General features: G+C 46.8%; 1 protein-coding gene across 1 annotated transcript in view; it reads right to left on the reverse strand.

The window, feature by feature from the left end:
- Positions 1 to 816: 816 nt before the first annotated feature.
- CACNG7 (calcium voltage-gated channel auxiliary subunit gamma 7) overlaps positions 817 to 13,797 on the reverse strand; it is a 14,359-nt gene continuing 1,378 nt past the window's right edge. The window contains exons 3-5 of the mRNA XM_007113076.3: positions 13,607 to 13,747; positions 1,760 to 1,905; positions 817 to 1,405 (exon numbers count right to left, since the gene is read on the reverse strand). Of these exons, the coding sequence (XP_007113138.1) occupies positions 1,148 to 1,405; positions 1,760 to 1,905; positions 13,607 to 13,747 (545 nt within the window). The 3' untranslated portion in view covers positions 817 to 1,147. The remainder of the gene's footprint in view (positions 1,406 to 1,759; positions 1,906 to 13,606; positions 13,748 to 13,797) is intronic.

The raw sequence follows: 13,797 nt of genomic DNA on the forward strand, positions 1-13,797 counted from the left end.
CCCCCCTCCCCCCTCGGATGCAAACTAAAAGCCCCCGTCCCTCCCCTGCCCCCCTCCCCCCACCCAGGGGGCCTTTCTAGTTCCGTGTACAGCACTGTGCTACCTCGCCCCTCCTCCCCTAATAAGGGGGTGGGTGAGTTTCTGGTGACCCCCCCCATCTGTCCAAGGGGGCGGACGGACCCTTGAAAGAGGCCAGAGTTGGGGGTCTGAGATGGCAAGGGGGACTTCAATGAGGGGGAGGGCCAGAAAATGGAAGACTTCGAGGTTTGGGGGGTGTCGACCCCCGCTACTGCCTCTCCCTCCCCCGACGGGGCCTCGAGGGGGAAGAGGCGGGCACAGGCGTGGAAATGGCGTGGAGGAATTCCCTCCACCCTAGGGTCTCCATTCTTGTCGCGTGGTATGTGGGGCTGGATGCACCGACGGGCTTTGGATGAGCGGGTGAAGAGGAGGCCGGGTGACAGAGGAAGGAAAAGAAGCCAAGGTCAGCTGAGAGAGCAAGAAAAGCCGTTAGAGAGAGCCCTCGAAAAGGCAGGTAACCTTCAGAAGGCCGAGAAGCGTCCAGCAGGTGAGAATGAATGGGGTCTCCCGTGGGTGGGGAAGTGGGGGAGGGGACACCATACCTGCGGCCTCCAGCCCCACCCCGGCCGCACTACACCCGAGGACCACGAAAGTCCGGAGGTGAGATTGGGCCGGGAAAGAGAGAAGTCGGGGCAGAGAGCAGAAGAGGATGCTTGGCATTTCTGGCGGCAGCTGGAACCTACTCTCCTGCCCAGAGCCCCTGCAGCAAGGCGGAAGGCTGGGGGATGGTTCGCGGAGGTGGGCGCGCTCGGCCGCTCTGCCCGAGGAGCAGAGGAACCTGGGAGGCGGTACTAGGCAGGGAGGGGAGTGGCCTACGGAAAAGGGGCGGGCCGTGTAGAAGGAGGCGTCATCTGGAAGTGGAAGGGACCAATGAAGTGGAGCGGTCAGGAAAGAGGGCGGGGTTATAGTGGCGGGGCGGGGCCACTGGGAAGAGGGCGGGGCTAACGCGTGCGCAGCGTCCTCCGGGTGGGACGAGGAGTCCCGAGGACTTGAGGGGGAGCTGCGTTGTGGGGAGACCCGTGAGGAGTAGGAGGAAGAGGAGGAGGAGGGGCTCTCCGGGGGCGGGGCCTCAGCAGGGCGAGGTGGAGATGTGCAGGTGGTCCGGGTACTTGATGGCTGGAGGGTAGTTCTGCGTCATCTGGATGGATACGTCGCTAGAGATGTCGGAGGGGCTGCGGCCGCGGCGCCACGCCTCGGGCTGCAGAAACTGGCCCGAGTAGTCGGAGCAGTCGCTGAGACGCGGGCGGTAGAAGGCCGGGTGCGGACGGTACATCTCCTCCTCCGCGTAGCGCTTGGTGAACAGGTACACGGACATCACGCCAGCTCCCTGTGGCAAGGCAGGGTCAGAGTCAAAGAGGCTGGCCCCGGGCTCCCTCTGACCCCAAGACTCAAGACCCCCAGTCCCTCCTCTCCCAGGACCCAAGATTCCAGGCCTCCAGCTTCCTCCTTTCCCAGAACCCAGGAATTAGAGCCCCAGTCACCTCCTCCCAGGATCCCAGGAGTTGGAGCTCCCAGACCCTCCTCCTCCAGGACCCAGGGGTTAGGACCTCAGCCGCCGCCTCCTTTTAATTCAGAGCCTACACCCACAGCCTCCTCTTCCTCCTGGACCCAGGAATCATGCCCTCCCCCCCAACCCCTTCCCCCATTCAAAACTCTAGAGTCTGGGCCCCACAGACATCACCTCTTTGAGTAGGAAGGAGGAAGCTGCGAAGGCAAAAGACCACCCGTAGCGATAGTGGAAATACTGCTCAGAGCTGCTGGGCCTGTTCATGACCTCGTCGTTGATGCTGGAAATGTAAAGAACCAAGCCCACCACCAAGGAGAGGCCTGGGGGAGCAGAGGGGTGCCCTTGGTCCATTAGCAGTGGACCCCTTTCCCCAGCCCCAGGCCCCCTGCATCTCACTGCCATCCTCTCCCCTCTCCTCCCTGCTCTACCCTGGACTGACTTCCATCCTTTGAAGTTCCTTGTGTGCTGGGCCTCGGCTGGGTGCAGGGAGCCCAGAGAGAAATCAACAGCCTCCTTCTCCCTCCCACCCCCCCATCCCTAATCTGCCATCCAGGAGCTCACAATGCAATTGGGGCAGGCCAACATGAACACTGATCACAGTCACATCCGTGGTGACACGTACTGCAAAGAAAACAGTCGCACAGAGCTCTGTGGGTCCAGAAGAGGCACCAAACCCACCTGGGGCAAGAGTGGAGGGAGTCAAGGAAAGCTTCCTGGAAGCATGACTTTGTCCAAGTCCTAAAGGATGAGGCCCAGGGAGGAACTAGGGTTTACCATTATACCACTGCAGGCAGGGCAAGAGGGAACAGCGTGGGTGAAGAGTTGGAGGAACAACGAACAACGAACTGACCCATCCGTGTAGCTAAAACATGGACCACAGCCACAAGAAACGAGGTCAGAGAAGGGGGCAGGGGCGTTGCCATGATGAGGCTCGAATGCCAGGCTGAGGAGCTTGGCATCAGTGCCAAGGGCACTAGGGAGCCAGGGATGGTCTGAAGCGGAGGAAGGACAAGGCCAGATCGAAGTGTTAGGAGATCCTTTGGGGGCTGAGTGGTTCTGGGAAGAGATTGGAAGGGAGAAACTGGATGTTGTGATATTCCAAGGGGAGGAGGATGAAGCTGAGCTGAAGCTGTATAGATCATAATAGCAACAACAACAACATCAATAACAACAATAATAATAGCAACTGCTTATACAGGTCTTGCTCCAAGCTACGCACCATTCTCAGTGTTATATATGCATTAACTCATTCAAACCTCACAACACTTTCACATTGGTACCATTTTTATCTCCATTTGCAGCTGAGGAAATAGAGGCACATGGAGAGGGTGGAGAGGAGAGGTCTGATTTGAAAAATTTTAAGAGGCAACGATCACTTCTTCAAGATGAACTTTCTTTTCAACGGTAGCCATGCATGGCGATAGCCGTACACAGGGGTGGCTTAAAGAGGCTATAAAATCCCTCCCCCCAAATTAATCCAAGTAATCCTCATCAGCATCTTCCCCTAGAATCCTACAAATAAACATTTGTGTGCCCATCGCGCCCAGAATAAATCTAAATTCCCTTCACTGCCTGCAAGAGAGGTTAGCAAAACAATGCCTGCCCGGGGCTAAATCCAGCCCACCTCCTGTTTTTGTACGGCCTACTAGCTAAGAATGGCTTTTATATAATTAAATGGTTGAAAATATCAAAAGAAGAATATTTTGTGGCACGTAAAAAGTATATGAATTTCATTTGGCAGTTCCTCAAAGTGTTAAAGATAGAATTACCATATGACCCAGCGATTCCACTCCTAGGTATTTACCCAAGAGAACTGGAAACATATGCTCACGCAAAAACTTGTGCACAAATATTTGCAGCAGCATTATTCATAATAGCCAAAAAGTGGAAACAACCCAAATGGCTATCAGCTGAATGGATAAACAAAATGTGGTACAGCCATATAAAGGAATATTATTCAGCCAAAGAAAGGAATGAAGTACGCATTTATACTACCACATGGATGAACCTAGAAAATGTGCTACGTGAAAGAAGCTAGATGCATAAGACCACATACTGTATGGTTCCATCTATATGAAATGTCCAAAATAGGCAAATCCATAGAGATAGAAAGTGGATTAGTGGTTGCCAGGGGGTGGGGTGGGGGGGAGATTATGACTAGCTGTTAAAGGGAGTGAGGTTTCCTTTTGGGGTGATGAAAATGTGGTAAAATTAGGTAATGGAGACGGTTGCACAACCTTGTGAATATACTAAAACTGCTGACTATATGAACTTTATGTTATGTGAATTATAATATCTCAGTTTAAAAAGCATATGCATTTATAATTTCAGGGTCCATAAATAAACTTTTGCGGGACACAGACACGCCCATTTGTTTACATTGAGCCTATGGCTGTACCGGCAAAACTGAGTAGTTGCGGCAGAGACCGTATGGCCAGTAAAGCTGAAAATATTTGTTATCTGGCATTTTACAGAAACATGTTCCTGACCTCTGGAGTGCAATGCCTACAAAGTCACCTGCTAAACTCCTCTTTATCCATTTCTCCTTGCACCTGCTACTTAGATCCCACGCTTGCTTGAACACAAGCTCATTTCTGCCTCAGGGCCTTTGCTCTCCCTGTTCCCTTGAACTGGAATGCTCTTCCCCCAGATTTCCACATGTCTCTCTCTGTCACTTCATTTATTATTATTATTATTATGGCCGCGTGGCAGGTGGGATCTTAGTTCCCCGACTAGGGATAGAACTTGCACCCCCTGCAGTGGAAGCACGGCATCCTAACCCCTGGTATCTGTCACTTCATTTAGATCTCTTATTCCTTATCACCTCTTTATTTATTTATTTTTTTTGCGGTACGCGGGCCTCTCTCTGTCGCGGCCTCTCCCGTTGCGGAGCACAGGCTCCGGACGCGCAGGCGCAGCGGCCACGGCTCACGGGCCCAGCCGCTCCGCGGCACGTGGGATCCTCCCGGACCGGGGCACGAACCCGTGTCCCCTGCATCGGCAGGCGGACTCTCCACCACTGCGCCACCAGGGAAGCCCCTAAAAGTAATGGCATACAATACACTGAATTTTTAAAAAATGTGAATCCATACTGATATATTCTTTAAGGAAATAAATAATAAAAGAAAAGAGAAAATTTGGGAATTCCTTGGCGGTCCGGTGGTTAAGACTCCACATTTTCGCTGCTGAGGGGCCAGGTTCAATCCCTGGTCTGGGAGCTAGAATCCCACAAGCCACGTGGCCAAAAAAAAATAATAAAATTCTTCTTTTCGGTGACATCCATGTAGACAGAACAACAGAGTTAAGAAAACACCATTTGGCGACCCTTGTAGTAATATTAGGATTTAGGCAAGCATCGTCGACAGTGGACATTAAATCACTGTATGACAGAATCTCCCCATGGAATATCTATTAATTACAAGAGATTTTTGAAAACTTCCTTTATCATAAAGGAACCTGACAGATACCATCTGAACCAAGAAACCAAAGCTAACATCACCAATAATGGGGCAAACGGACACCCCGACCTCCTGATGTGATCGTGACACTACTTCGTTTATGTAGTGTCCCTGCTGGTAATTTGTAACATGGATCCGCTCCTGTGGAAACTGTGGGGTGTTCTACAAAACACTGGCTGCATTCTTCAAAAAAACATCAACATGAAAGATTTTTTTTTAAAGGTACAGGAACTATATAAAAGATGAAAGGAGGCGAAAGAGACACAGCAAGGAAATACAGAACTGGATCCCGAATCAGGGGAAAAACTGACTATAAAAGGCAGTGTGGAGACAATTGGTGAGATTTGAATATGAACTGCGTATCAGCTGTAATACTGTATAAGTGTTAAACTTCCTGAATTTGATGATTGTACTGTGGTTAGGAAAGAAAATGCACTTGTGCTTAGGACATAACTGCTGACGTATTTAAGAGTGAAGTGTTTGCAAGTTATGTTCAGGTGGTTATATATAATATAATATAATATAATATAATATAATATGAATTATATAATATGAATTATATAATATATACATATATAGATATATACCCATAAGATACAAAGAAACAGAAATACAAATGTGGAAAATGTTATAAATTGGTCCCAGTGAAGAATATATGAGAGTTCCTTGTATAATTCTTGCAACTTTTCTGTATGTTTAAAATTTTTCCAAAGCAACACATTCTGAATAAAATGGACATCCCCAAACAGGATTTTTCCCCCAAGGTGCCAAAATGTTACCCTGCAAATGACTTATTCATTGTAAAGAGAAAAATGTACCTTTTCAATGGAGAGCTCTAATGATCACCCCCTTTACCAAGGGGTCAAACTTTGTTCCACTCCAGGTAGGAACAACTTGACATTATTTGCTACCTGAAGTGATGGGCTATAAAGAACATGGCACCACCTCTAAATCTTGCCAAACATATTTAACCAGAATCTAATCAAGTCTCTACCCTGGACATAACTTCCAGGCTACAGAAAATACAAAGAAAGGAACAAGTCAAATGATGCCACAAGGAAACAAATAAATGTGGGATTTGGGGGTGTTCTACAAGACACCCTGTCCTGCAGATTTCAAAATGACGATAGTATGAGCCAAGTTGTAATACTTAAGCAAGTGACTGATCTTAACGTCTCAAAAAGAGACACAACCAGATAGTATTAAGTCTCCTGATGCAATACAGTAGGACATAATAGCACCACCTATCCATGAAGTATTTTATCACCTCCCCCCGCCAAAAAATCAAACCTGGATCTGATCTACAGTTTTACAGGAAAACACAGGATGGATGAGCATATTACATCATAAAAACACAATTAGAAAGATCTAGAGTGTGGGAATCCTATGAGACAAATGACTAGATTTCTTCAACAAATAAATGGCAAGGAAAAAAAGAGAAGGAGAAGGACTGTTATAGATTAAAAGAGGCTTCAGAGATCTATCAACTAAATCCACAAGTGGAATTTGGATCCTGGTCTGCAAGAAACTAACGGTAAAAAAAAAAAGGCATTTATGAGACAAGTGGGAAAGCTGAACACTAAGTAGATATTAATTTATATTAAGCAGCTATTCTTAATTGTCTGGGCATGACAGTGGCACTGTGGCTAGTTAAATAACAAAGTACTAATTTCTCAGCGATATACCGAAATATTTGTGGATAAAACGATTTAATGTTTGAGACCAACTTTAAAATCATGTAGTGAAGTACAGAAGGGAGGCATGGCAGTCTGACTAAAAAAAGATTCACCATATGTTGATAATTGTTGAAACTGAGTGAGGGGTACATGGCAGATTATACTCTCCTTTGTATATTTTTATAATGAAATATATTTTAAAAGTCAGTGTTGTAAAAAAATATAGTATGGGAACTATTCTAGGCTAAAAGAGAATTAACGAAATGCTATGCATAAACAGACTGAATCCTGGTTCTGGGGGAAAAGCTATAAAAGGCATTCTTAGAACAACTGGGACAGTTTGAAAATGGAATGAACTATATTATGGAATTATTGGAACATTTCTAGATTTGATAACGGTGTTGTAGTTATGTAGAAATGCCACTACTCTTAAGAGATGCATATTAAAATGTTTAGAGATGAATGATCATGAGGCCTGCAACTTACTTTCAGACGGTAAAGCCAGAAACAAACAAACAAAAACCAAACTGTGTGCAAAGAGAGAGACAGAATATGGCAAAACTTTAGCAAAATGCAAGTATCTATGTGGATCTAGGTGGAAGAAGTACCAGTGTTCACTGTACTATTCGATAGATTTCAAAGTTTTCATTAAAAATTTTGAGTGATTGAGGTACGATTAAATAATGACGTTCCCATCAATCTCCTTCCCCTTAGCTGTTTCATTTATCTTTGTTGCACTTATCACTACCTAACATTATATTTTCTATCTATTTGTAGTTTTTTAGTCATGAATCTCCTCCCCTTCCTCTAGGATGCTTGAAACGAGTCTACCTTGTTTCCTACTGCATTCCTAGCATCTGGTGCAAGATCCAGCAGATAATAAATGCTAGTTGAATGGATGAATATACTTGCCACGCAACTGGAACGTCTAGCTCGTTAGCTGCTTTTCCCTTTTAAATCCACTCTAAATCCCCATTCCTCTGTCTCCTTTAAGAATTAGCCTTTGCTGAACTTCCATAGCCCTTTCAACTTCTGGTATTCCATAATTTTGATGTTCAAGAAGAGGGGGGTCCATGGAGTGTTACATGGTGAAGGCATCTGCTATAGGTCTTGAAAGATGAGCAGGTTTATAGGAAAAGAATACCTAGGGAATTCCCTAGCGGTCCAATGGTTAGGACTAGGTGCTTTCACTGCCAGGGACCCGGGCTCAATCCCTAGTCCGGGAATTAAGAGCCCCCAAGCCATGCGGCATGGCCAAAAATAAATAAAATAAAATAAAGGCAATGTGTGACTCTAAACGAGATCCTTAAAAAAAAAAAAAAAAAAAAAAAAAAGGAAAGAAACAATACCTAAAGATCCTTTAAAAAAAAAAAAAAGAAAGAAACCATACCTAAATAAGTCCAGAAACCACACTGGCTAGAGTACCATAGTCAAACGCAGGGGAGTGCTCTTGATTCCCAGCTCCCCATCCAAGAAGGACGGTCCATCATCAAGGAATGTCTATTTTACTTCCTGAATCTCTCAAAATCTAAACCCCTTTTTGCATCCCCAAGTCCTCTGACCCAGCTAAGGCTTATTCCCTATATGCCTGTCCCACTGCCGACAAGTCTGTATCCCCCTGTTTTAGATACTGGTTCTCTCTAAAACCCATACCTGCCTCACCTCAAGTCCCATGTTTCACATTTCAGTTGTAAATAACAAACATTCTCCAAACAGACAGTCAGGAGCAGGGTTGATGAGAAGGAAACAAATATTTCCAAAGAGAAAGAGCTTCTTGTTGTTGTTTTTCACCCTTGTTGTTGTTGTTAGTAATTGAAAGTTATCTAAAAACAATGTCAAAAGGTTAGTTATTCTTGTCATTCTTTCTCCTCCCCGGTCATTTTACAGTGGCTCTGGTTCTCTAAAAATTAACGTTCGTTTCCCTTTTTTCTCCTTCTCTCTTTTTCTCTCTCCCTTCCCCCTTCCCTGCTCTGTAATCCAACTCTCTCCCTCCCCCCTCCACCACATCTGCTTCAGAATACTTAGAGCACAGTAGGCAAGAATCACCTACCTTCCAAGCTGAATAGGAACAACCTGGCTTTAGAACAAAGGGTTTCAGGACCACGGAGAGCTACACGGCTGGCTACCTCTGTCTTAGCTGCTTTCTAGGGTCTTAACACATGCTGTGAATTCCATCTCTGTACGAGGCACTTTTCTCTCTCCACTGGAAAAACTTCCCGTCGCCCTTTCTGCATCATCAATTTAGATGTCACCTGCTCGTGAAGTTCTGGTCGTTCCCACCCTTCCCACCACCTTATCGTGTCAGCTTAATGCATCTTCGCTTTTCCCAGAATGCCCTGAGCTGTCTTTACCGTGCATCCCTTCTACAAATATTTCATTGTGGACTTTGTGCCAGCAACTCATCTAGGCTCTGAAGATACAAGCAAGAGCATGTTCCTGCCTTCTGGAGTTTACATTCCAGTAGAAGGAGACAGAAAATGAATAAGACGACACTAGCAATAAGTGCTATGAAACAAATATAAAATAGGGAATGTGATGGATAGCATAGCGGAGGCAAAGCAACATGGGGTACCGTTGTCAGAGAAAGAAACTCTGAAGAGGGAAAGACTCTGGAGTCTTTGAGAATTAGGGGGAAGGGACTTCCAAACATGGAGGGCTCCTGAGTGTAAAAGTGAGGTTGAGAGGATCATTTCTGAGGAAGAGACTGAGGCCAGTGCAGCTGAAGTCACAAGCAATGGAGAGAGTGTTAGTGAGTTAGGTAATGAGGCCAGGGGTCTGAACAGTAGCCAAATCATGGAAGACCTTGTAAGCCAGCACGAGGAGTGGGGATGGATTCTAAGTGCAATGGAAATCCATTAAAGGGATTTAAGTGTTGTGCGACAAGCACGGCTGCACGTGTAGCTGGAAGCTGTTTTGTGTCTGACTGCCTGTAGACTGCCATGCCCTCCAATACACATTAGGTGCAGACAAATACTGTTTGATCCCACTTGTATGAGGCACCTAGAATAGTCAAATTCATAGAGTCAGAAAGTACAGTGGTTGATGCCAGGGGCCAGGCAGGGGTTGGGGAGGGGGAATGGAGAGTTATTGTTTAATGGGGACAGAGTTTCAGTTTAGGAAGGTGAAAAATTTGGGAGACGGATGCTGGTGAGAGCTGCACAACAGTGTGAATGTACTTAGTGCCACTGAACTGTACAGTTAGTTAAATATGGTTAAAATAGGATGTTTTATATTATGTGACTTTCACCACATTAAAAAAAAAAAAAAGATTCAGTATGTCACCAGCGCCCAGCACAGGGCGTGGCATGTAAGATGTCTCTGTAAATGTTGGATGAGTGAACGAATGAATGAGCAGATGCATAGAGCATGACTGAGGATCAGGGGTTAATGTGGGCCATGCACGGGAAGCATGCCTCTTATGACCTGGAAAAAGAAAATCAGGATCACTCCAGCCTCCTCCCGTTCTCTCACCAACCATATCCAGTCAGTCGTCTGGTTCTATCGATTCTTCTGTCACTGTCCTTCTCTCTCAAAGCCATCCAGTCACCTTCAACCTTCCACACCCCCTCCCAGCTCAAACCTTATCTGCTATTGCCTGGACCACTGCATAAGCCTCCTCCTCTGTTGGCCCATTTCCAGTCTCTTTCCTTCCAGTGCATTCCAAACACAAGTCCCTGAGGGATCTTTAAGGTCCAGGTGTGACCCTATCCCTTTCCTGCCCCAGCCCTCTCACCACTTTCTCCAAAATTTTTTTTTTTTTTTTTTGCGGTACGCGGGCCTCTCACTGCTGTGGCCTCTCCCGCTGCGGAGCCCAGGCTCCGGACGCGCAGGCTCAGCGGCCACGGCTCACGGGCCCAGCCGCTCCGCGGCACGTGGGATCTTCCCAGACCGGGGCACGAACCCGTGTCCCCTGCGTCGGCAGGCGGACCCTCAACCACTGCGCCACCAGGGAAGCCCCACTTTCTCCAAAATTGAATGCCAACTTCACCATTTACCCGACCTCGGGCAACTCTCGTCTCTTTCTAAGTCTCAGTTTCCTCATTGGGAGCATGAGGTGGTTGGACTAGATCACTCCATTCCAAGATCTAAGATATTGTTGGTACTATTTCCATTCTTTCCCCCTTTTTTTCTTTTTTGGCCCCATCACGGAGCATGCAGGATCTTGCTTCCCAGACCAGGGATCGAACCCGTGCCCCCTGCAGTGGAAGTGCAGAGTCTTAACCACCGACCACCAGGGAAGTCCCCCTTTCCTCTCTTTTAATCTCCTTTGTCTTTATGATTTTTAACTGTGGTAGGGCAACAGAGTGCCAGGGTGACAAAGTCTGGGTTAATATCCTTCTTCCACTATGGAGCAACTTAACTTCTGAGTGCTTCTGTTTCCTCAAGTGGAAAATGGGAATAATAATAGCATCTGCCTTATGAGGGGAAGAAAAAGAAATAACTCAATTTGCACAAAGCACTTAGAACTTCCCCAAACCATGGCACTCAATAAAGTGTTCATTATAACGGTTGTTGTTGCTACTACTGCTATTTACGAAAGTATGTGTGTATGTATTTATGTAAAACTACCACGTGTTGAATACTTACTGCTATAGACCAGGCACTGGGTTGGCCCTTCACGTCCGTGATCTAGACCAGGGGTCAGAGAACTACTGTTTGTCCTGCTGCCTGTCTTTGTATGGTTTGCGAGCTAAGTGTGGTTTTTACATTTTTTTAATTGTGGGGAAGAAAAACAAAAGAAGAATACCATTTCATAACCCATGAAAATTACACTGAATTCAAATTTCAGGGTCCATAAACAGGATGACTGCAACACAGCCAGGCCCATTGCTTCCCCTCTGGTTGCTCTGGCACTCCAACCCTATGGCTCACAAAGCCTGAAATATTTACTATTTTGCCCTAAGCAAAAAGTTTGCCGACCCCTGAACAAGACTGGTCCTCTCAACAGCTCCAGAAAGCAAGGCTGTAACTCACACACTGAGTAAGTGGTAGGATTTTCACCCAGGTCTTTCTAGGTTCACAGGAGCACGTGCCTTCAGCCACGACACCCTACAACCTTTAAAGCACACAACTGGATACTTTGGGTGGGGTGCATAGGTCATAGTCTATGAAATGAAGTTCAGGAAGTGGGGTTCAATCCCCCCCGTTACTCTCTTATTACATCAGAGGCCCGACTTCCAGCCCTGACGGCACCATGGATCCTCAGCTTGACCTTGGGAAGTCAGGGCCTGACGCGCTCGTCCTGATGCAAATCAGATCCGTGCGCGTGGCTTTTGGGAAGAGAATATCCGCGGTTCTAATGCCAGCGCTGCTATTTACCAGCTATGTCACCTCTTTCGTTTCAGCTTCTGTGAACCACGAGCAACGGAATTTTCCTTCTAATGTTTCAGGTGGGTTGAATAAACGTTCCCACGCTCCTTACCCTTGCCCCACTTTCTGTCTCTCTAGGCCACTATTTTTCCATCTGACACTCTGGGATGGAGATATTCTACGTGTCTTATTTTAGCTCTGTGTCTGGCTCTACATGCTGTGATTCAAATTTGCACAGAGGTTGCACCCTGGTTTCCCTGGGAAAAGGTCTCGTCAGGTTAGGTCGGAAACACGGGGGAGGTTTAGCCTGGAGAAAGCTGGGTGAGGAACAGGGAGGAGACTGGGGGAGAGGATATTTGAAGATCTATCTTCAATTATTTGCAGAACCAACTCAAAAGAGGCAGCTGAATGCGGGCTCAAAGGGACAGAATGGAAACGAGACAAACAGCGGGGTTTGTTCATAAAATATCAACTGAATTAAAAGGGCCCGAATGGAGTTTAATGAAATCATGTTGAATTAATTCGAATTGAACTGAAGAAATGAGTCAGAATAGATTGCGGTTAGTTGGGCCAGACTGATGGAGTTAAGTGTGTCAGAGCTGAGGCGCTCTGGGCTGACCTGAGCTGAGGTGGACCAAATTGGACTGGACTGAGCTGAAATTTGGAGGAGGGTAACACTTCAGAAACAGCTCTACTCTGGAGCTCGGGACACTCGGGTCCCTGGGGAGCCAGCATTACGTTGGTATCTGAGGCAACTCCCTGCACAACTTCAGGCCTCGGTATCCCCATTTTATCAAAAGAGTGCTAATAATAACTCCCGGGCAGAGATGGTAGGAGAAGGTTATGAGAGCACTCATGCAAAAGAACCCTGAGTCTCGAAAGAAACAAGAACTATAAACAAACGCTGAACTCTAGCGAATGACACGCGTGGTGGAGAACTTAGGGCAAAGTGTACTGATGCCTGCAGCTCCCTTGGAAGTGCATTTTAAAATGATAATAAGATAGACTGACGGATGGGCAGAGAGACAGGGACAGATACAGGGTAAAGCAAATCTTGTGGTATGGTAACGGTCGGCTGTGAGCGGTGGGCACAGGGTTCTTTCAACTCTTCTGCTTGAAAAATGTTCCAGTAAAATGATGCACAGAACATAAAGAGCCCTGTAATCTGCTAATTGCTAAAATATCAGGAGTGGTTAAAAATACAGCCTCTGGAGGCGAGAGGCGTGAGTTTGAATCCCATCTCTGCCTCTCACTGGTTGTATGGCCCTGAGCAAATGACTTCATTTCTCTGCGTGTTTGTTTCCATATCTGTAAAATGGGGCTATTAATAGCATTTACCTCACAGGGTTGTTGTGAGTATCAGAACAGAGCCTGGCACCTAATTAGCTCCCAACAGGCATTCACTGTGATTTGGCGGCTAGCTCCATTTCACAGAGAAGGGAGGTGGGGCTCAGAGAGGTTCTGCAACTACTCCAGGATTACACAGCAAGGAAGTGGCTTTCCTATTGGAAGAGGAACCCCAGGTTCCTGGAACCTAAAATAGTCCCGCGGCCTGTAAGTCTTTTCCTTGGGCTTACCCGATAGGATGAAGAAGATGCCAGAAACGAAGGCCAGAATGGTCCTCTGCGGGCGGATGTGGCCGATGTTGCTGATGACGAAGGCGGTGAACACGAGGAAGAGACTGACCATGGGGAAGGGGGTGGCTGTGCGCACTGTCTCTGGGGGAGGGGTAAGAAGAAAGACGGGGGTGAGGGGGGGACTCTCCAGG

Source organism: Physeter macrocephalus, chromosome 17 (genome assembly GCF_002837175.3).
Source record: "Physeter macrocephalus isolate SW-GA chromosome 17, ASM283717v5, whole genome shotgun sequence".
NCBI classification, from domain to species: Eukaryota; Metazoa; Chordata; class Mammalia; order Artiodactyla; family Physeteridae; genus Physeter; species Physeter macrocephalus.